The sequence below is a fragment of the Perca flavescens genome, chromosome 23 (assembly GCF_004354835.1).
Source record: "Perca flavescens isolate YP-PL-M2 chromosome 23, PFLA_1.0, whole genome shotgun sequence".
Classification (NCBI taxonomy): domain Eukaryota; kingdom Metazoa; phylum Chordata; class Actinopteri; order Perciformes; family Percidae; genus Perca; species Perca flavescens.
In genome coordinates, this window is record NC_041353.1 from 17,858,501 (window position 1) to 17,882,893 (window position 24,393).

General features: G+C 41.0%; 1 protein-coding gene across 1 annotated transcript in view; it reads right to left on the reverse strand.

Moving 5' to 3' along the window:
- LOC114550380 (copine-8) overlaps positions 1-24,393 on the reverse strand; it is an 87,563-nt gene that overhangs the window by 9,403 nt on the left and 53,767 nt on the right. Inside the window, exons 8-16 of the mRNA XM_028571103.1 lie at positions 23,176-23,279; positions 22,538-22,642; positions 18,391-18,432; positions 16,133-16,208; positions 12,440-12,493; positions 12,134-12,195; positions 2,492-2,538; positions 622-803; positions 131-258 (exon numbers count right to left, since the gene is read on the reverse strand). Coding sequence (XP_028426904.1) covers positions 131-258; positions 622-803; positions 2,492-2,538; positions 12,134-12,195; positions 12,440-12,493; positions 16,133-16,208; positions 18,391-18,432; positions 22,538-22,642; positions 23,176-23,279 — 800 coding nt within the window. The remainder of the gene's footprint in view (positions 1-130; positions 259-621; positions 804-2,491; positions 2,539-12,133; positions 12,196-12,439; positions 12,494-16,132; positions 16,209-18,390; positions 18,433-22,537; positions 22,643-23,175; positions 23,280-24,393) is intronic.

The window sequence follows — 24,393 nt, forward strand, 5'->3', positions numbered from 1 at the left end:
AAAACAATAGACAAGAGTGGGGAAAAATATGCATAGGAAACCACTCACTTGAGTAGAGATTAATGAGGAACGTTGGAAAAATTTGTTAAAATGCACACAAAAAAACTGTGTGTGTGTGTGTGTGTGTTACCTGGCCACATGGTTGATGACAGGGGAAAAGTTGGTGGGTCCATAGAGCTGAACCGACTTCAGACTCTGGTAGTAGGCTTCCATCACACCGTCGATACCTGTACAGTAGGGGTTCTGAGGGTTTCCATTCTACATTAAGGAGAGGAGAGGAAACCATCATTAACCTGCATGATTAGTTTCAGATGCACTGAGGAGAAACAGATGCAACAAATAGGCTTATGGAGGTTTTATATATATATACCAGTGTTTTGCATTGAAAACAGCAAAAAAAGTCAATCAATATAAAGATATTAACAAAAATGAATAATCCGACGAATACAATCCGCTGTTGAACATTTCTTTGTTTAAAAAAAAACCCTCTTTTGTTGCACTGGAAGTATCTTGAGGTATGTGATGTCACATTGGATGGTTTAAAAACCCAATGCAGGGAAGATATCCAAGTTTTACACGCTCCCTGCCATCCATCCTGGCCCTGAACCCTCTTGTTCGTACCAAGGCAAACTCGTGGGAGATCCGTCCGTCGGGTGGCAGCTTGGCTCCGAACCCCAGCGCGGGAAACATCTTATCGCTGTCATAGTCCTGGATGATTTCTCCTACTGCCTTCAGGGCCATAGCGTAAGCATTCAGCTGGTAGGGACTCATGTAGTGGAGAGAGGTGGGCTGGGCTGGGTTACCTTTGTGAAAAAGGGAGCACACACACACACACACACACACACACACACACACACACACACACACACACAGAGTCAGTGGGTACAATAATGTAAAATAGCTAAGGTAGGTGCAGGGTTTATTCTGCTCAAAAGTGTGGTGATTTAAAAGAAGTGTTTATACGGCTTAGTGTTAAACCATGATAGAAAACAATGGTGTCAAAATGTCCAAAGTAACTAACTGTCTTGAAATGTACTACTTTGACTTGCGTTCATTTCAGTATTCAGTCTTTTTTATTGCCTCTTCCTTCATTTCACCAGAGGTACATTGTGGTAGACAATGACAATGACATGTATCTCTTTATCTGCAGGAAATACAATGTTTTCAATGAAGAATCCTGAGGTTGCCATGTTAACAGTGGAAAAAATCAAATATAAAGTTTGGACATTGCAACATCCAAGTTTCTCTGTTGTGTAAGTTTTACTCCTTGGATCAAAATGTGACACAAATGAATGCCTTTATTGTAAAATGGTTTAAAAAAATGTTTCTTCTTGTGATTGTAAGTGGGAAACTGTATATAGTTATGAATATAGTTATATAGTAAAATTGTAAAATGAAAAAGTCAATAAATGCCGTTTTTGTTGATACCATTTTAACTAACAGAAACAAAAAAATGTAACCAGGTAGTTAATTACCCATTTGTGTTGAACATGAATTGTCAGCAGCTCTGTGGGCTTAATGCTGCTTAAAGGTCCCATGACATGGTGCTCTTTGGATGCTTTTAAATAGACCTTAGTGGTCCTCTAATACTGTATCTGATGTCTCTTTCCCGAAATTATAGAATTACAGCCACTAGAGCCAGTCCCACAATGAGCTTTCCTTAGTATGTGCCATTTCTGTGACTGTAGCTACTGAGCAGGAGAGAGGGGGGGCAAGGTGGAGGGTGGGAGTGTGGCCTTGACCAACTGCCACTTTGCTCGTTTGAAAGCCATGATGTCTCTTTCTCATGGGTGGGCCAAATTCTCTGGGCGGGCAAAGCAAAGAAACCTTTAATGGGAACAACTATCACTACTTGAAAAGCCACTTGAACTTCTAAATAATGTTTTTCCAATAAGTGTTGTTCAGTGACTCAAAATAGCAGCCAGTGATTCCAACAAACAACCAACAAATAGTTCTCTTGGGGTTCTGTTCTGGTATAACAACAATACCATGCATTACATCACTGATGGAACTAAATTGGCTGCCAATTACGTTAATGTAAAATGAATATGAATCTGTTTTTGACTCGCTCTTCCAACTGTGTTTTAATAAACTGCTGAACTCTCCTAGTCACCATTCTAAATTGAGATTTTAGTGAGAGCCAGACAGATCAAGTACACCTCAGCCTCAAACATCTATTGTCGCCGCCTGTGCTGCTAGGACCGAGCTCAAGGCTAGATGGATAACACAGTTGTTAATCATAGCCATCAGAGCATGTTACTGCACTCAACTTAGCTGCCAGGTGTGATGGAGAGGGCTATTAGGAAACACTTGATTCTCCATCTGCATATATTTGAAATGAATGCTCTCAGAGCACTTTGTGTGTCTTTATGTGGATGTGGGAACTCAGAGTGTGTGTGTGTGTGTGTGTGTGTGTGTGTGTGTGTGTGTGTGTGTGTGTGTGTGTGTGTGTGTGTGTGTGTGTGTGTGTGTGTGTTTATGGGAGGCTCACCATTGGAAGCTGTGAAATCAATGGCCACGGTGAAGTTAATCTGGGTCCTGAGAAGACAAAAGCAGAGATGATTCATTAATCAAGAGTCATTTTCCCCCTCTTTGTTTCTCTCTCACACACACACACACACACACACACACACACACACACACACACACACACACACACACACACACACACACACACACACACACACACACACACACACACACACACACACACACACACACACACACACACTTGTTGTGATCCAAACAAAAAACAAATCAGAAAGAAAGAAATGAACTGCGGACGGTTAAGGTTAAAATGATCAATGTTTTGAGAGTGCAAATAGAGACCCTCCTACCCTTTAGCTGTGACAGTAATGAGTAGACAGGGAGTTACTGGGCTTCACACCAAACATGCGAGCACGGAATTGCTCAGAGGAAGGTTGTTGTTTTTAAATGGAGAACACGGCTACAGCATCTGCCACCCTGACTTTGTTCCCAGAATTCAACTCCATTAAGCTGTGACCTCAGCCCTTTTACAAGGAGGAAATGTTACTAATGCGAAATTAGACTGCAGGGACCAATGGACAATTTCATTTTGACTAACCCAGATTTCATAACAGTAAACAGCAATCATCACACAGGACTTAAATTAATAGGCAAACAAGAAGTCTACAGTCATGCTAGCGGCTATGTGAGGCCGTACCTAGGCACAGCAGTGTTTTGAGCTAAATGCTAACGGCAGCATGCTAACATACTCACAATGACAATTAACCAATTTGCTGATTTGTAACAAGCATGAAGTTTACCACTGTCACCATGTTAGTTAAGCATGTTAGAATGCTAATGTTTGCTAAATGGCACTAAACACAAAGTACAGTTGAGACTGATTGGAATGTTTTTGCAGCTGTTTGGTCATGAACTTAAGTATTGGACAAATAACATTTTTGACCTGATATTCATGGCCTACTAGATAAAAGTATATATGATGACCTATAAAAACATTATTCATGTCACAAGTACATCTATTTACAAGCTAACTTTCTGATTGAATGCGTTTTGGCTTTGCACTTTCTGGGAGGAAAAACAGACAAAATGAGATAGATGTGACGAAGAGGAAGCTTAATCAGAAGCGAGAAAAAACAAAGCAGAGACAAACAACACACAGTACAGCACCCAGCATGAGGTAGTGATGCATCTCTCTCCATCAAAACATTTCCTAACTTGTTAACCTGCAGGAACAGGATGCGGTTAAGCGCTCTGTCGGCCTGTCACAGCTTTTCACACCATTCTTTATCCGCTACAACATACACAAACAGACTCAAAAAGCCTTCCTATCAACACATGTCCTGTATTCAGATAGTGTCAAACAGCCAGTAGCTCATCATCTCTGTCACCTCAGCAGGCCTTGTTAGGTGCAGGCACTGTGTCCACATGTTTGGGGTTTTCAAAACCCAAGGAAACGCAGAAGGCCTGGGGCGCGGAGCTGCCATCTCAGGTTAGCATACAGATATTAGTTGCGGCTTGAAAAATGAAAGACAAGAGATTCACTCACATTTGTCCTTTTTGGGAAAAGTATTACCTACATGCATAAACTGTAAGTCATTAAGATGCTGTCAATGTACGGATATATTTGAGCTCAATCAGGTGTATCCGTCTGTCTCTGGTGACATATACCTTTTCACAAAAAATACTTTGTCTTAATTAGTTAGTTATAGTTAATTTTTTACATCTTTAGCACTACATGGCACCTCTATTCGTGAATAAGACTCTCCAACCTATAGACAGTATATATGTCTATGAGCTAATGTTAGCATTTAATTGCGGTTAAACAAAGAAACCGCGATTATGTAAAATAATTGACAGTAAGACAATTATGCAATACCTGAGACAGGCCTAGTCTCTCCCCAGCACAAAGCTTCTTAGGAGCCCTCCAGAAAGTTCAGGTACTTTCCCCATTTTCCCGTGTGGACATTCAATCTGGCGAACCATTTGCATGACATTTTCTTTCAAACGCCGCCACACTAGCCATCCTCCATCCTCTTAAAAGAATCTGTCTATCTTATATGTGCTTATCCATGCCTGACCCATCTCCCAGAACAAATAATCTTGGGCTGAATGGAACCTGGGTCCCTTCAATCCGACATAGGTTATTTTGGACCGAGATACATGTCCAAAATTCCCGGACCTTATCAAAGGACCATAGGACATTCAATTCAATTCAATTTTATTTATAGTATCAAATCATAACAAGAGTTATCTCGAGACACTTTACAGATAGAGTAGGTCTAGACCACATTCTATAATTTACAAAGCCCCAACAATTCCAACAATTACAGTAATTCCCTCAAGAGCAAGCAGTGCATTACATTACACAAAGTAATTGGCCGTCCTCTGTCTTACATTTCCAACAATTTGCTGTGTCTTTCAGGCCAATTCTAAACAATCTGGAGGGAGTCCAATAGAAGCGATGCATAATCTTGAACTGAATGAGGGGCACCCTCACATTGCTTGACATAGTTTTAATATTCCTACAGATTCTGTCCCACTCCCCATCATCCAGTGTATTACTCAGAACCCTTAACAGTGACATGTTTTAAAGCTGGAATGCACACTTCGTAATCATGTGATTTATTTCCTTAACAAAATGAAAACATCCAGACAATTCCATTACATAAGCTGCACAGGACAGCTGCAAGGACAAGGGAGCAGAGAGAGGAGGTCTGAGTGAATTCTGGTCCAGTTCTGCACGTTAGCACAAGCTTCAGCCTAGCAGCCTAAATTATGCATGTCCTCTTTCTCTCCCATCCAATCTCTCTGTGTCACGCGAACGCATCCATGCTTATGTACGCGCGCACACGCATGCATGCATGCGCGCGCACACACACGCACACAAAGTTTGAGAGAGGAACTCCAATTGTGAGCGTGAAAGGGAGAGCTGGAGGAACAAGGTAAGTTCGGGGACGAACAATAAAAAAGTGACAACATAAGAGAGTAGATGAAAAGGAAGAGGAGAGCTTTGTTAGAACACGTCTCTCTGCAACGTCAGCACAAGAAAACAACAATTTCAACATCAGCAATATGAGTCACAAACATTATGTTCAATTTAAAAGCTGTCAAAAACTGAAAATAGCAGGAATTGACAACAACATGAGGGGTTTCAAATCAAAGGATATTGGCTGAATTCGTTTGCAAAGAGAGCTGCAATTGTTGAGTCACTGTTATCGATCAGCATCCTCAAACCTCTGCAGTTTGACTGTGATCACTTTGTGCTGTGAGACTGTAAAATTCCCAGTCATTAGCTTGAAGGTCAGTGTGTGAGGTCCTTGCTTTACAAAGTGAATATCACCCCTAATGTTTGACACCATCATTTTGACTTCAAATGGAGAGAATATTAATAGCCAGAGCAGAACACTCTCCAAAAGGTCAACTCTATGCTCTGCATTAATCACACAAGAATGTGAGTGAGACATCAGTGTGTTGGCTCTTGGGATTTTACCCCGTGATATGTGTTCCTGGATGTCATCCTACTGGACATGTTGTCTTTTCAATAGTTTAATTTTTTTTTTTTTAATCTACCGCAATATTACATAATTTTCTTGTGATTTATATCACTTTGTATATAAAGTTTGTGTTAAGCATGTTTGTTTCCATGGCAAAGACTATCTTTATCTACACTGCAGATAACACTGGAAGGTGAAACTTAGTCTACTGGTACACATTCACCTGAGCATCAAAAGGATAAAGCATAGCCGCAGAGTAGCAAACCAGAATGGCAGCCAAATCTTCTGGCAGGTATGATAAGGAATTTTCAGAGGCACACACGTGGTCGGGCTTCAGCAGAGACGGGGGTGAGCTGTGAGCTTAGCGTGCCTTATAAACCAGACCTTATCGCTCTGTCTCCTGAAGGTACAGGGAAACTTCTCCAACCCTTTAAAGGCCACCTTTATTGTGTTATGATAGGTTTTATTTTTTATTATTATTTGCCAGTCAGGCTGCAATCCACCTCTTGGCAAGCTTACCTCAACGTTTGGCTCCAGTAGAAATATTTCATGCAAAATCAAAAGCAAGTTTCACCTGTTTATCTTCACTGGTGAATTAAGGAAATAAATGTGTTCTCCCAAACTCTATTGGGACAGTACAGGGTGTCAGTGACGAGGCACCCCCTTGTGCCTTGCTTTAATTGCACACTAGAGATGCCTGTTCACTTTTACCTTCACTACACAGTCTACTTCTTGGTATTTACCTCTTTGTGTCTTATATAGTACACACGCACACGCACACACACACATTTCTCTGTGAGTGTCCATCTGAGTGTGTTTACAGTATATACAGTATGTATTGTACTTTTATCTGCAGAGTTTCTGAGTCTTGGATCCAAAACAGTACAATAGACAGTGTTAAAAAACATGGCTGCCCTTTTTGAATAGTGTGCGTAAGCCTCTGTGTGTAGTGTGTACAGTATTTAATAGTGTGTTTGGGGTGGAGGGGGGATGCCACTTTACCAGCTGTTTTTTTACTGTCAGTCACTGATCTTCCCCTGCTGTTAAAGCCTGCAGTGACTCAGCTAGGAACCAATATGACAAAATACCGCGCAGCAGGGGGCAGACTGATGAGGAGGTTGCGCACTACATTCAAATGAGCTTTCCTGCAGACTGAACAGGCTGGATGCTAATGTCTCTCCTAAATCTTCAAAGCATCTCCTTTCCAGACTGTAAAAAGATGATCTTTTCCATATCTCTAAAGTGACATGCTCCTGCAGCAAGATAACCTTCACTACATGAGTAAGAGAACATTGGCAAAGATTATGAATATTTAGCTCTATTCTAACAAAAAAAAACAACCAAATATTATTTATACAGAGTCGCCAAAGTTGGATTCTTTTCACATAGGGGCTTTAACAGAAACAGTCTATAACTGATCAGTTAAAAGCCAAAGTATTTTGGCAACTTTAAAAGCCACATCTAGTAAAATAGTTCCTTTTTAACGCACATACTTTCTTAGGAGTTTGTGAGCGCCAAGCAGTAAGCTATACGTTCTGGCAGCTATGGGGCCAATAGTCACCACTACTCATCAACTTTAAGTATGAAAACCAAACTTAAAAGGCCAAGGGAAATCCCACTTTTAATTAAAGAGAAGTTGGCCCAGTTGTCAAATCATTTTCCATTTTTTAAATGACTGATATCACTATTTAAGGAATATACTGACAACCTACATTATTGTGTCAACAGGCTGTGTACCCCACATGGGAAGTGTTCATCTTCACAGTGAAAATGTTCTGTTTTAAAAAAAATAAAATAAAAAAGTGTTTGAACAGGTTCACAAGAAGTCTCTTTTCCTCTTATATAGAAGTGCCAGAGGGAAACGTATGCTTGAATGCACTGAGTGGCCTAAAAACGGCATCAGGGGTTGTGTGATGTGACCTCTCCTGATAATATGCAAACAGATGTTGCTGGTTGGACAGTGTCCATCTGGCAGGAGAGGAAAGGAGAGGAAAGAAGTGGAAAGGAGAGGGATAAACAGCTCATACCTACATTAAGTCAGATTTGCCTAAATGTCGATATTGGCAGTGCTTGTTAATTTGCTAAGTATAATTCGCAAAGTAAAACGCCTGGGTTCCTTTTAAAGATTTCATTTTTCTTTTACTTCCAAATCTTTGTCTTGAGTCTGACTCCTCTATCTAATGATAACCTCTCAGAATGACTTCAATACAAGCCGAGTTCCCTCCTGCTTCTATTCTGGTTTCAATACTCAATTCACAAACCAAAACACGGGGAAACAATATCTGTCACTGTGAGTGACAGCGCTGCCTTAGGCACAACTCAAAATGAAAGATATAGCCAACAATTCTTCATTTCTATCCTTGTGCTCATGAATAGAGGCCTCTTTGTTGAAATCCATGGGCGGTATTAATGCTTTATCAAAGGGAGTGAAAAGAATAAGGGCAGCGATGCTCTCCGAATTGAGATGGAGCCTTCTCAAATCCGTCATTTATGCTAATGCTGCCAGCAGATCATGTTCCTACTTAGGTCCAAATGAACAATTAGCTGATTGGGTTGAAGCTGCAAAAAGAGCTGTCAATCAGAAGATAAGAGGAGAGAAGGGGGGAGGAGAGCTGAGAAGAGACACAAGGAAATGGAACGAGATGAATGGCAAAGAGACAACATACCTGTATGGACAGATTGAGACACACAAGGGATTTCGGGGAACTGCACAAGTGAGAAAGTACCTAGACGCGTGGGTGTGCTTACCTATTTGTTTGTGAGAGTGCAAGTGTCTGCGCACAAATACACAGTCTGCCCATTATGCAGTTGGAGTAAGTGCAACTGGACCATTACAGTCCATTTAGGTTTCAAACAGTGAGACAGCACTTGGCACTTCATTTAGCCACACAAGCGTGTAACAGCACCGAGCTCACACTCCCAAAGCACCGCCGAAAAAAGAAAGAAAAACACCCTCTTCCTGAGAGTTTCAAAGTGCTCTCCGACTGACGGTGCTGCTGGGAACGTGGTGTGTGTGTGTGTAAGGAGGCTCGGAGACGGGAATTCTCCATTAGCAGTGAGCGGCAGAGCGAGTAAACATATGCCGGGACACGTGGTGTTAGTTCACACGTGCATTTCAAAGTCATTCTGATCCCACTTAGCACATGGCCATAACATGCATCAGCATACAAACATAGAAGCCTTCCTGTCATGCTGTCGATTAATACGCTTCATTTCCGTTTCCTGAAACTTATACAGTAGCTCCATCTAATATCTTAATCCGGCACAGACAAAGTGAATTCCTACTGTCCTGTGAATCAATAATATATTGATCTGTGTTCTTAGTCATAAAGTGATCTTTTCAGCGGCTTCACAAAGCTTTGTTGTGGTGAGGGTTCAAACTGTGTGCACATTTACTGTATATTACCTTCTTGTGACTATCGTTCCTCTGCATGTTCAGGTTACTGTCCATCCAGTCTTAGAACTGCTCTTTCTACTGACAGTTTTTAATGTTTGCAGTCAGTCAGGATGTAGTTTTGTGACTTAAGTTTGCCAGGTTGGAAACATATGTCATCAACTAATATACCTTATACATTATACTGTCATACTTTGCAAATGCACTCAGTAGAAAAGTATATAAATCATGTTCCTGTGCACGGGTTACTCCGATTCTCCACTGGGCACGCCTGTGCTGCGTTCTGGCTTTGCCGCGGTTTTGTTCCGTCCTCCGCCACGTGCCATACCACACCGAGCAAAACTCAGAAGCGGAGCATCTTGCTGCCCGACTCGCAGATTATATTGACTCTACAAGTACTTCACAGAACAATCGCTCGTCTATTAAGTTAGTATCTACCTTCCACTTCAGGCACTCCTGCAATTAAACTCCATGCCTTCTCTTTAGTGGTGTTGTCCTGATGAAAAAAAGATCTGTGATGTGGTATTGTGTTTTTCAACCTCCAAGATGAATCTCTCGTTATCCGTGGTGTTGTAAAGGAGACAAACGATATTTGGGTGTTTTGGTAAATTGACTGGATAGTCTCGCTTTTTCACTGTCTACCTGGCTGTCCGAACGGCCCTCGGCTCGCGTGAAAATAGACCTGGCGCCTATATTTAGCGGAGCGGAGAGCGGCTTCATGCGCGCTTCTGGAAAGAGCTGTGGCGCAGCTGGTGGAATATCAAACATTGACTTGAATGGCCGCGATTGCTCGCCGGGCACGCCACGGGCCGGTTGGGCCGATATTTACCGACACTATCCTCGGGCCGGGCTCTTGATCAAGCATTTGTGTTTTTTTAATCCTTACTTTGTTAGCCTAATTGGGTGGGGAGAAAGCTATGCCATAATCAGAAATATTATATAGCCTATGTTTTTAGGCCTAACTAACAAATGTGTACAAAGTTGCACAAGTTAGGCTACAAAGTTACAAAATGCAACATGTGTCATGCGCAGCGTCTCCTCCACTCGCACGCATCACACCGGGCATGCTGTGCTGTATTGTGTAGCTTAAGTGCAACATGGAGCTTGAAGATGTAAAGAAAATTAACTTTGATCAAGTTTGGAGGAAAGTCAGAGGTATGGAACCATTTTAAACAAGTTGTGGGCAGTGAAAACATATGTGTTGGCTTTGTCGAGTGCATTAAGTGCGGCACGCTGCTTGCCTATGACAGCAAAAAACCGGGGACAATGAACAGACACATGAAGCAGGCCAAATGTCCTCTTTTGTTACTTCTCCAAGCATACCCCTGAGGGTGAGGCAAGCCCTCGCAGAGAAATGTGTTGAGTTTTTTTTTTTTTACGTTTCTTCATTCAGATCCATTCCATTTTGAATGAACAAACAGCGCAGTTTAAATGCTTCGTCCTTGTTGTATTATTCATTTAGATAATTCTAAACAGACAAACTGTAGTTCAAACAACTCGGAATTGTAGTTGAGAACGTCAGTTATAACGACCCCCATATTAAAAAATTGTCGGGTTTAAATCGGGCTCGGGCTCATAATTACAGTTGACGTGTCAGGCTCAGACACAACATGCACAGGCTCGGGTAGGGTCGGGCTTGATTTTTTTGGGCCCGATCTAAGCTTTAGCTGGTGGAAATTAGGGGTTAGGTAACAGGTAGATGTTGAGGTCAAGCAGCATTAGAGTTCAGCAGTCAAATAGAATGTCTTGTTGGATAGGGGCCTTATTTAGTTGTAGCAGTGTTTGTGAACCTGATGGTCAGAACATCAATCAAGAGAAAAAGTCTTTCAAATTTGAATGCAAACGTGTTGTTTAAAGGCAAGTGTGAATGGACAACGATAACAACATCGTCATCCACCTAATTTACGTATGACAGTTTAAGGCAGGCTTTTACAGTCCTCTAAATCATTTGTGGTGCAAACAGAAGATAGTCTAGGGTAGCAAGTGTTCTTCTTGGATAATCCTCTAACTGGCTCAAGCAATTTTTGGCCGGCTTTTTGCACTTCTGCTCTGAGCTGTCTGTTTAAATCCTCCTGAATGAAGCAGCTGGTTGCGACATCGATTGTGTTGTTTTCTTATGGTTTTGTCACAGAGGGAACAAGCTTATACCTGCTTCTCGCAAAACCAGGCTAAAACTTTATTTTGAAAAAATCCTTGAAATGCCAGCTGACTTTCCGTAACAGCTAAAAAAACAAGCTACAAGGGCAGAAGGAACGGAGACACACACACACACAACCTCCCTTTCTTTCTCTCCCTTGACAGCCCCCCCGTGAGTCTAATGAAGGCAGAGTGTGTAGGCGAGCATTCACGCCACGCCTGGTTGCACACGGTCAACCCTCCTGAGCAACATGCGTACACAAGCACACGTACAAAGACACATACGAGCACACACGTGACGGCACAGGGCATGGGCGGGTGCTGAAACACAATAACATATTACACACAAGCGCACAGACACACACAATTCAGAGTCGGAGCCCTGTGTGCTTGACTTCTGGTCGACCCTTCTGCCAGTCTCTCTCCACCTTTCGCTGTCCTCTCACATGCAAATGTCCACTTTTCCATCTGATTCACTCACACAGGGATCATTATCTTTGGAATATTGCAGAAACGGAGTCATGATGGGGCAATCGAGACAGCGTGTCACTTCTCATTAAAACCGACTACAACCCCCCCATTTCTCAGTGTGCGCTCAATGAATGCATGGTCATTGACCTACCCTCCTTTGATGTAGTCCAGGAAGGTGACGTCAATGTCCACCAGGAATGACAGCAGCGTTACCTGTGAGCGACAGGACCGCAATCAGCTTTGTGTCAATGAAAATCACTTTCAGGTGTTTCTTCTGATGGGATATTTCCAGTTTATTCTTTCTGGCTGGTTCAATTACAAAATGAAACACTCAGCAGTATAAAAGAGGTACCCATCTGGATCTACTGTAGTATGATATTGCACTTTAAATGGAGCCCATGCAACTCAATGTATCAAAAGGAAAATAAGAATTTGTTATTGATAGATATTTCCTCACCGTTCCAGAGTTGAGGTATTTTTTCTTCCTCCCTTTCTTCTTTGGATTTATCACCTGAAAAAAAGGACAAGGTTCTCGGTTGTGATTTAAACATTTATTTATTTATTCATTCATTCGTTCATTCTTCAATTCAGTCTTTCATTTGTGTGATATAAGGCTGGCTTTTTAAGGACCGGTTCAGAATTGGCACCTCCTGGTGGAAATATCTGGCTCTTTAGCTGCAAAATTCTCCACTATGTTAACTAGCTAGCTGCTAACTTTGTATGACGTTGGATGCTTGGCAGGCAGTGTGGAGTGGGTTTTAGCACTTTTTCACTGAAAACAGCTGCCACCTGCACTTTTCAAAACGCCCCTGATCAGACATAAAACCTGAAAGCTGTGGGCCGGAAACCAGAAAATATGAGCTGAAAGATGCTAAAAAGCTTCATAGAGCTGAGAGGAACTGCCGAATTCATACTTGTATTTTGGGTTTCTACTAGAACATGTTTACATGCTTTAATATTTAAAAAAAAAAATTTCTCACACTGTCTGTCTGAATATACCTCTATTCACCCTCTGATGTAATTTTTTAGGGCGTTTTCACACCTATAGTTCGGTGGACTCTGTGTGATTCGGGGGTGAAGTTGCAACACTGTTGCATTTTTCATTTGGTTCCGTTTGCTTTCACACTGCACTTTGTCAAACTCACCAAACACTGTAAACACACATCACATGGTCGAGACAGTCGCTTGTTTATTGGACAGAATATCCAAAACTCGCCGACACTCAGAAATAATGGAGCAACACCAAATTTATTATGTCTTGGGTTTTCTGGTTCTGCTTTCTAATATTTTAGAAGAAGGCAATCATTGTGAGCAGCTGACAGACAGTGAATAAAGTAGAGAGAGAGAGAGAGAGAGAGAGAGAGAGAGAGAGAGAGAGAGAGAGAGAGAGAGATAGGGAGATGATGTCACACAGACGACCTGTGATGTGTGCTGAGAACAGCTTATGGATCTGAAAGTTAGCATCCCTTAAATCATATATTGGTCTGTACTGAAGTCCCGATGGCTCATTTAAAGGCAGAGTTTCGGAATACGGGCTATGTGCACTCTGTGGATTGAGCGTTTTGATACTTTTACAGTATTTATATAGCACCTCAACCGGCTTTACACTTTTTACAATATGGGACCTTCAAGACGGTTTATGATAGCCTAAATCTGCTAAATAAGCGATCTGACTCAGATTTAATCCTGTCTGTATGTCTGTCTGTCTGTGTGTGAAGTCATATACAACATAGTTAGTACAGCTCCCTCTCACTCTCCATTCTCAAATATTCCTCTCCCTAAGCCAGCAACCACCATGAATATGCCTTTGAGCAATGCACACAGCCCAACATATTCAGAGGAGTAGCTAAATCCAGAGAGGGACTATGGCTCTACGACTGGTGGGACTTGATGAATATGTAACAGGACAAGCTTTACATTATGATTTGAGACTCTGTTGTTTTTGTGTACAGATTAGAAAAGAGACTTTTTTGGCCGTGGACCTCAATTAATCTTGTCTCTTATGATGCAACCCAAGCTCATTAAAACATGCAATTGCTCCTGTGATGTAGGGACAGCCATAGACAATCCTGAAACTCCCTTTGAATCCCAAACACTGCATCAGAGCTGTTGAATCAGAGCTGTATGGTCTAATTATACTGTGCCAAGGTTAAACAGAACAAGAGGACCTCAGGGAAATAACATACAAATGTGTGGATTTATGCATTACCCCTTGGTTCACATTGCAATAGGTACACACAAGGACACGTTTGCCTCTGGAGGAGAGGTGCAATGATTGAAACGCAGTTGTAACACACGGACACACACACAGACACACAGACACACACGGCCTCTTGCAATAGAAAACCATCTTCTCTCTAACTGCCATCTTTAAGTTGGAAGCCAGGGTCACGACACAGGCCAGAAAACACAAAATTACTTTGGGTGTTTGTATGTCGGTGTTTCTATCCATTTACTGTTCCCCACATACTTATCAATGGGCCTCTGTGTGCACCTTTGTGCGTGTGCACATCTGAGCGTTATTAGGCAAACAGCAGCTGTCTAAAATGACAGTCCCCTGTGCGCTCTCCTCTCTGTGTGGTACTCTGTTAATCAAGAAGTGTTGACTCTTCCTGGGAGAAGATAAGCCAGTGATCAATCATAACTGTCTGTCAGTGTGTGCATGTGTGTGTGTGTGTGTGTGTGTGTGCATGAGAGAAAGTGAGGATAAAAATGTTAAAGTCTTATGAGAGCTCATCATCCTTAATCATTAATTATTGTCCACACAAAGAAATACAGTATAAATTATGTCAGATTATATTTTTAATATTTATTATTAATATTATGATTATATATTGCAAATATGTTTTTTTTTTTTTTTTTCATTTTACCTCACTTTGTTTTTACATCAGTACAACAGAGGTGAATGGAACTTTGTTTGTGGAAAGCATTTTTTAACACTCAATAGCAATTTACCGATACTAAAAATAAAGGGCAGCAATGGGATTGGGATTCTTTGGGCCTGGTAGGCCGAACACAAATGTTGCATGTACGGGATATATCGACTCTATCTTAGGCGTTGAGCAGGCAATCAGCATCATCATCCCATGATGAAACTTTAGATATGAAAATATGAGAGGCTGGAAATAGTGGGCCAAGCATGCAAGTTAATGTAAACTGTTGCCTTGAAATACAGTCAAATTTAAAAGGAGAACTCCACTCATTTTACTCATTAAAGTCTGTTTACAGGTCTTGGGGTGTACTGCTGCAAACAAGTTGCATAAAACCTTTTGTTGAAATCAGATGATTTGCATCAAGGGATGTCACTTAAGTCAAATCCGGTTGGAAAAAAAAGAAATCTGCTCCTGACGCTAGCAGCTCTAGGCTACATTAGCCGCTACTAGCATAACACACTTGAATCTCCAACCAAACTTTCTGTGGTCAAATTGCATTGTGGGTAATGTAGGCAGAGGGTTTTGACAAAGAAGAAGAATGTGTGGAATTACCTGTCCATTGAGCATCGAGCTGTTATAGGTTTGCAACACTACATCGATGGAGTACTCTTTAAGTTTCTCTTTGCATTTGCTCTCTCCGGCTCTTTCACATGCAGATTTTGTACTGGTCATGTAGTTGGCTATATACATTTTATGAATGTCAGTGACATAACAACATGTTCATCCCAAATACATCCTGATCTGTGAACATCAACATTACATCTGCTGCTGTGAAGTCTCATGTTCAAGCATCTGGTTTGTGTCCATTTCTATGGGATGTGACATTATCAAAGAAACATGGACATGATCCATAATGTTTGATTTGCTTTAACTCCTACTGCCTTAAACTAAAGCAGTGTATTTCTACTTTTAGAAGCTATTAAAAAGGTTTTTTTTGTTCAGTTCGCATCCTCTAAAACTGTCTTTAGCTGAGAAACATTAGAACTTTTATTATGATTTTCATGTCCCCTGCCATACACAAATAAACTGTTGAGTAGGGCAGAAGTGAAATGGCAGTCGAGTTTTACTACAATTCAACTTTAGTAGAAAAAGTTCCAGATGGAAACCCAATGGTATTAGTAGTCCAATTACTGTGTGTGTGTGACCTGCTGACCTGTACACTGGTCTGGTGAGGAGAATACATGCAAGCTCACACACAAATGCACACACAAATTCACCTCATAGACATTGAACTGGCTCTGCCCTCTGGATAGTTCTCTGTAGCTGGTGCTGAATTCTCCGATAAAGTCATGACTACAGAGAGAAGTGAGAAAAACAGAGCAAGAACAAAAAAGATTCAATAGTTGTGTTTGACAATATATTCTATTTGTTTATTTGATTGACAGCACACACAGACCACGATGTAGTGACAATCCCAAATTATTTAACTTAAAGTGAAATCCATGATGAGATCCATGGGTGGTGATGGCACAGTGGATATGACGCAAGCCTTTGGTGTGGGAGATCTGGGTTTAATTCCCATTGCGATCCATCAACCAATGTGACCCTGAGCAAGACCCATAGCTGCTCCAGAGGCGTGCAGCCTCTGAAATATATAGCAATTGTAAGCCGCTTTGGATAAAAGCGTCAGTTAAATGACATGTAATGTGATGAATATGAGAGCAACTCAAACATGAGGAAGAAATTCATGTTGAAACAAACACTAAAACTCAGTTCAACCAAACAGCTTGTTAAAAATGAATAGTATTTCTCAGTCCCGTTGAAAAAATGCTACACCAAGACATCACTCTGTTCCCGCTATCAGATTTGAGAGTAACACTGAAAAGATTGCAGAGCATAAATAATAGAGAAACAACTCGCTGTTCAACTACAGTTTGACAAATGTCACTCCTTTCTCTCTGTCTGACTGTCAGCAGCCAGAATCCAGACTCATCATTACGCAGTCAATCTGTGACGGTCCTGCACCCAGCTACCTTACCTTCTGAAAACATACAGTAGTGTCAATTATGTGCGACTTGGATAAGATTAGCCGTGCACAGGAAGCTAACGTGTTGAACCTTATCAACCTAGGAAGTAATTAGGGAATGTATTGCTGCGTATTTATCACATAATTACAAGCAAGTAGGGAGGTTATCATTGCATATCAGATTTATATCTTTACAACAACCTGCTATCCTTACAATATAGTACGAAACACTATGACACTATAAAAATTGCCCAAACAAACACAACCGTTGTTGAGAACTGTGTCATCTTATTTGTGTTGTTTTGTTCAAGTAATTGTTATTTTTGTCAAACTAAGTGGCCGTTCAGATCAAAAGCAGCCCTGCTTTAAAAAAATGCGAGGGTACAATGAAAATTTGATCCAGGAGGTCCAGTTGGAGTAATAGAGCCACGAGTCTAAAGACTCATCAGATGCACAACGATTGAACTGTTCTGGAAAGTTATCATGGTGGCAATTATTTGATCTTTTTCAGGACAATCACAAGGTAGAGAGTAAAAATAACAGCATTAATGTCATAAAGTAATCTACCACGAATGTGCGCCTGCACATATTGGATTGGCCAATGCAGCCAGATGACATCACATTGCGTTCCGGCAAAAGTTTTTGCCCGACGACAGTGCGATGTTCTGCCGTAGCCCTCTGCGATGGCAACCCCCTGCATCAACAAAGTTGGGGTGTAGTGGTCGAAGTATTGATACCACTGATACCAAGGCTTGTTTTGAATATCAATACTTGCGTCAACAGGATTGTTACCAAAAAATAAATACACTGGTCTCATGTTGTTGAACATGAACTCTCTTCTTAGTTTCTCTGCTGCTGTTACTTGAGCCTTGTTAGTTTACAGAGCTCACACAATAGATGTATTTGATATAAATCGTTAAAAAAAAAAATATCTTGAGTCTTAAGATGCATGTGATTAAGTAATTTACACAGAAATGCATACAGAAGATGCACTTCTAAAATCATGACATCATGGAATTAATGTCTGTATTAATGTCTGTAATTCTGCTCCTGGTATTACTTGGCACTAGCCTGACATGGTCATAGTCAGATTCTAGTCAGAACTTCCCGACCTCGAATGTTGTGGGTGGGGCTAAATTCGGCTGGAATCCAGGCTAACTTGGCATAGGAGCAGGACCAAATTTTGTGGCATCGCCCACCCTGAAAAGCAGTGGCTTCATTCAAATGAATAAGATGTGTTTTTTGAATGCAGCAGCCTGAAGCTTTGGTTATACTTAAAGTAACAAACAGCAGAGTTGCTGAGTCACATGAAAACATAATCTGTCTAATCATGCTTCTAGATCAACTCAAACAAAGTTGGTACTGGACTGCCAGAACTTGCCAGATCAGTTGTAATGTATTGAACTCAGGACATATTATATGTGTTTGCAGTGTGTAATTTAAAGGGGTTTATGATAGTTAAACTAGAAAAAGAACAATAGAAGTGGTCAAATAAAAGAGAGGAATTACCTGCCATCTCTGTCCCAGTCGTACACCTCAACCTTGATTGTTCTGTTGGGAGAGGCACAAGATGATTAAAAAGGCAGATTTGTTTTAGTTTCCTGAATTATGGGTCTAATGAGGTTTCTCCTGATAGGATTTCTGTATTTCTTGAGGCACTGCAATACTTCGTTGGCAACATGCACCATATCTAGAAGGTGAAAGATGATGTTGCTGGACATTTAAAATAAAAAATAAAAAAAGCAAATTTGGTTTTTCTCCAGAGAACAACTAAACTGATTTACTATACTCATAGTCAAAGTGCTAAAAAGCTATCTTTTATACTTGTGAAATTATAAAATACACATAAATGTTAAGTCTAACACTTGATCAGAAGAAAGCAAATTTCTTTTGTCATTGTTGTCATGAAGCCATTAGGAGAAGCAGATCCATTCTGCAGCTTATCTATATTCCACACGGTCTGCCTGTCACTGTATTTTTCACCGGTAATGTGCGCTCTTCATCTCCAAATACATCTTTTTCTGCATCCCATTATAGCTTACAAGGAAATAGGGGAGAGAAAAAACAGAATAGTCTGCAAGAGGCAGATATGCTGTGCTATCACTCCATCTACCAATATCTTCAACAGGAGGGTCATTTCTTTCTGACAAAAGCAGGAGAGTGATATGTATACGTAGAGAGCGAGAAGGGTGAGGCAAAGGGATAATAGAACAGAGACTGAATTAAAACGGACAGAGCAAAAGGCACTCTGCTGGGGAGAATAAATGAGAGAGAGAGAGAGAGCAAGGGGAAGAGAATATGGTGTGAAAATGGCAAAAAGAAAATGACAGAAAGTAATAAAAGAAAGTCAGAGTGACAAAATCATATAATGCTCATACTCTCTTGGCCGATGAAGTTTGTCTTTTTGACAGCAGGAAGTGGAGATGGGTCACATTTGACTGTATACAAGTTTGTGAGCAGACTGAATCTTGTTTGACTTTATACTGAACTTACTGTTCAGAGATTGGGCGGCTTTCTAAAAGCAAATGATACCTAATTCAAAACCTGAGCCAAAAATGCACTTTACATCTTTCAATATGAGAAGAAGCGGAAATACAAAGCATCATTAATGGGCTTTAGAGCTGCTTGGAGAGCCAGATGCACATTAGAGTAAAGGAAGGGGAATGAGCTGGCTCATAGTGATGGGCACTCTGGGGATGAATGTGTCTCCTTGTTGGCTTAACACTCTCTCCTCCAGAGAAACCTGTATTTGCAGAGCTGTTTGCATAATGTGTGTATACATGCATGTGTTTCTGGGCGTGTGTCTCATTAAATCGGTGTTACGCCACATCTTAGAAGGAAACACCCCCTCCTAACTCTGAGCTTTGATGAGGTGTGTGTGTGTGTGTGTGTGTGTGTGTGTGTGTGTGTGTGTGTGTGTGAGAGAGACCCAGGAGCAGAGAGACACCGTTTTCTATTGTTTGCTAGCTTGAGCTCCTCCTTATCTCTTTTCCCAGGCTGCAGAGACAGATTCAATGTGTGAGTATGAGTGTGTGTGTGTGTGTGTGTGTGTGTGTGTGTGTGTGTGTGTGTGTGTGTGTGTGTGTGTGTGTGTGTTATACGTGCAGTCCACTGTGAGTTTTCTGTGAGTCCCACATAGATTCAGCTCTAATAAGCTTATCGATACCAAACTTTCAGATCAATGCCGCTGTCTGCTAGCTGAACTAAGCTAAACCTTCTTTGTGCCTTTTTCACCTCACAGCTCCTGTCGACACCCAAAACGAACACAAACACATGACTGACATGAGAGAGACACACTTTTACCTACTTACTTGTTTTCTCAGACTTCTCCTGAGATCTAAAGTAAGAAGTATATGTAGAAGCAGAATTTTCTAATAATGTCTAATTTTTAATTACATAATTTATTTAAATTAATTGCTAATGTAACCTATAGAGACATTTTAGTTAGAGCACTGCAGGTCAGCTGAACATGGAAAATTCAGCATTTTTCTGCAGGCAAGCAGACAATTCAAACTATATGAAGACTTTTCCTTAACGAATGAATATTTTCTTTTAGCGTAAGTCTTCTTTTGAGGACAATTTCCCAGTAATAAGTACCAACGTATGTAGCTCTTTTCAGAAAACATGCTAGGAATTTTGATTAAACATTTAGGAAATTGCGGACCTGTAAAACTGAAGGTTACCAAAAATGAATAGATACAGAATAGCAGCAGAATTTACTGACATTCCTTTTCAAATAAGATAGATGTTTTGAATGGCAATGCTATCGGCCACAAAGATAGCATCCCCTCAGCGAGAGCCCTGTCCATCACCCAATTAATAACAGCAAGTTCCACTGAAAGCTCCTGCATTCAAGGCAGTTCCTGGATCAGCGCAATTGACAATGGACGATGTTTCGTAAAGCTGAATTATAAATCTAACCTGACTCCGCCAGATGGATTGCTTTGCATTTGCTCGGCATATCCATCTGGGAACTTTCCGTTGGAGAACTTTTGGGAAGGGGCGGAATACTGGTTATTTGATTGGATGAACCATCTGTCTATCACCTATGTTGGTGATAGACGGGCAAAATCAACCAATCAGATCCATGAAGCGTATGAAAATACAACCACAAGCCCGCCCCTGCTTCTGCAGGCAAAGCATAGCTCGTAAGCTCAGCATGCAAGCAACATGTCGGTAAAGGAGATTTGCCGTTTGTGTAACGAGAATTTAGGAATAAAAGACACCTTTTCAGGTTCCCGGACCATATTCCAAAAGAAGGATCCAAGAGAAAAAAAGCATTAGCGAGCGGCTAACAGAATTAGGGCTACCGCTGGCTGATAATACTGGTTAGCTGATTGGATAAACCATCGGTCTATCACCACCTAACCCACCTCAAAACCAACGCTGATTGGCCCGGTCGTTTGGCTAACGGCTCCAAATTTTCTCTGCCTCAAGATGCCAGACTGATCTGCGAGTGGAAAACTGGAGCTCACGAGATCAGGACGGTCTCACGAGGCTATTATAAATCCCCTGCCTTTGTTCCAATACAAAAAAAAAACAACAGCCACACAATCACGTATCACATTCATACTCGATCAAAGACCTGTTCAGGCAAATAGAGAGACTGTGTGCAGGATGACACTTGTTGTGGTATCAAAATAAATGCAGTTAATGTAATCGAGTTCTGACTTAAGAATACATTGTTTTTGGGCTCTTTGTTCAGTACACAGTTTATAGAAGAAGCAGTCTGCCCCCTCTCTCTGTAAACTCGTGACCTAAAAATAAACTAGACCACCAGAAAACATTACTTATCTCCCAAAACGCCTGTGAAGTACAGCATACCCCTGAACACATCATCTAGATAAGACTGCTGTTACATGAACCAAAGTGGAACCACCATGCTGCTGTGTAGAATAGGAAGAAATCTCACCTCCACTGAAATGTATGAAAGTATTGATTTAGATGGAATAATCCTTATAGAAAACAAGGACGAAAAATCATACATCTGCACTGCTTTTTCTCCAGAAAATAACACAAAATATTACGCAATTTTTGTCTGCCAAATCATCTTTGCCTTCCTGCTGAATCTGCCAAATACAATAATATTTCTACTTAGCAGCTGAAAACAGCTTCATACATTTTTCATTCACACTGGGTGATGGGTGTTATTGAATGCTACTTTCCTTAGCGCCTTACAAAATATAGTGCGTACATTTTTCATACGAGTGGCCTCAGGGAAAATGTAACCCAGACACTCACGGTGATGAACCGCTGTTATTTTCTCTTTATTTTATTACTCTCCCCAATGCATGGTAAACAATAAAAGGCTGCAGAAGTGAGCGTGTTCAGATGCAGTGTCGAGGCTCATTATTCATATCCCAGTCAGCCTAAACAGACAGAACATTATGCAGACAAAGGTAAAAATTAATAAGTATAAGCTGTTTATACCTCCAGTACCTCCTTTATTATTGCGGATATTTGGGTTCACACTAAAAATGACTAAAACGTTTCCAATATATGCCAAAAGACGTATGTTGCCCATATTACCTTGCATGATATTTTCAGTGTGTTTGAAATTGAAAATAACTCACTGATGAATCTGGGGGTTGTCTGTGTTGTTGTTTTCTGTTTAAGTTGCCGAAATAGCTAGTATCTAAAATAAAAATAGACTCACCTGTCGTAATCACCGTTGCAAAGAGCTCGAACAGAGATCTTAAAGGCCTGCCATACTGGGTTCAATGTATTCTTCACCACCTCTGTCTTGTGGCAGATGGTAAACCTGCATAGAGGAGAGGAAAAGTACAGTGAGAAAAGGAAAACGAACAAAGGGAGAAAGAAATAAGTTTTGAGGGGAGAGAGGGGGAAACAGAAAAGGGAATGAAGTTAAAGAGGTGACTTTCTGCCAACAGAGTAAACGTGGAGGGCCGTGGAACTCGACTACTGCCCTGACACACACATGCACAAAAATACACACATAAACACACACTGCAAAGAGGTGATTTCATTAGTCCCTTGGCTAGCAGGTGGACTTGGTGTCTTCTGCCCTCAGAGCGCAAGGTCTTATCGGACTTGTCACACACCACAGGATGGAAAAGAGAGCCCACAGAGCTGGATCGAACACACGCACACATACATACACAAACATTTCCACATGTAATTCACAAACGTGCTTAAACAGGCAGCCTGGTTTTTAATCTAAGGCAAATCAATGAAACCAATTTCCTTTGGATCCAGGGAAGGATTAAAGCAAACATGAAAGGGGAGAAAGAAAGATGGACGGAGAGCGAAGGAGGAAGGGGGAGGGGAACTCACGTGCCATCCTCATTGCTCCTGTAGAAGACCAGGAAGGGATCGGACTTGCCGAAGAAATCCTTTTTGTCCAACTTGTTCCCACAGAACTGCATCATTACTGATTCCTAATGAGTAGAGACAGAAAAAGACAGAATAAATGTATGGATTATACATTGCAAGTGGTAGTCCATGTCTTTTGTTAACATTGACAAGTGTATTGTATCCCATCTGCAGACCGTATTTCCCTTTGAATGCAACATGTTTTGTAGATTGATAATTTCTGATCAATTGAGGCCTTTGGTGGAAAAGTTTAGAGCCAAATAGTTCTGGGAAAAAAAGCCATTTTTCTTTGGTAATGACAAACTGAATGCAAAAGCGGTCTTTGATTGTTGACGTAATAAAAGATAAAGTAGAGCCACGTAGTAAAACACAAATGCTGATTGCAGGTAAAGAAAAAAGACAAAAAGCTGTTCTCTTTTTTTATTTTTTAGTACGGAGCCCCCTTGGGGTCAGGTGAAAAAACTAAACCGTGCGCACATTCATAAAACTGTGCGCACGGTTTTATAAACTGTACGCACAGATTCATAATCGGTGCTCTCGGTTTTATAAACGTAAGCAAAGATATTCACAGATTCGAACTTCTGGGATCAATTCTCTATAGCGAAATGTTATTAAATCACAAACGACGCATCTTTCCTAATGTAGTAATAAGGTAGTGTCTCCAAACTTATTTTTTAAAAGTGCTGTAGTAAAACTACAAGGAGACAAGTTATGACTGAGGTAAGTTTGGAGACAATACCTTATTTAAACATTAAATTAATTACTCAAACAAAGGACAAAGGGGCCTCTCACGCCATTTGAACTTCTTCTTAAGTCTGACAGATGAACATTATTCACACTCAAAATTCTGTTCCCACAGCTATTGTGCCTTGAATCCTCCGATACAAATGTCCTGCCAGGGAAAGGAGCAGGTAGACAAAGACCAACATGGCATCATGACTATGCGGAAATATACACAGCAACTTTCTTAAGCAAGTGCCGTGTTATCTGTACGCATTTTGAGCTTTCCGCGTGTATTGTCTACGCTGTATACAGCGGGCGTACACATACACGCCACTTGGCGTGTTATCGCCACTTGGCGTGTTATCGCCACTTGGCGCGTTATCGCGAGAAGAACGTATTATCGCGAGAAGAAAGCTACGGTTCGCCCTTTCATACTACTTGCTACGGCGTAAATTC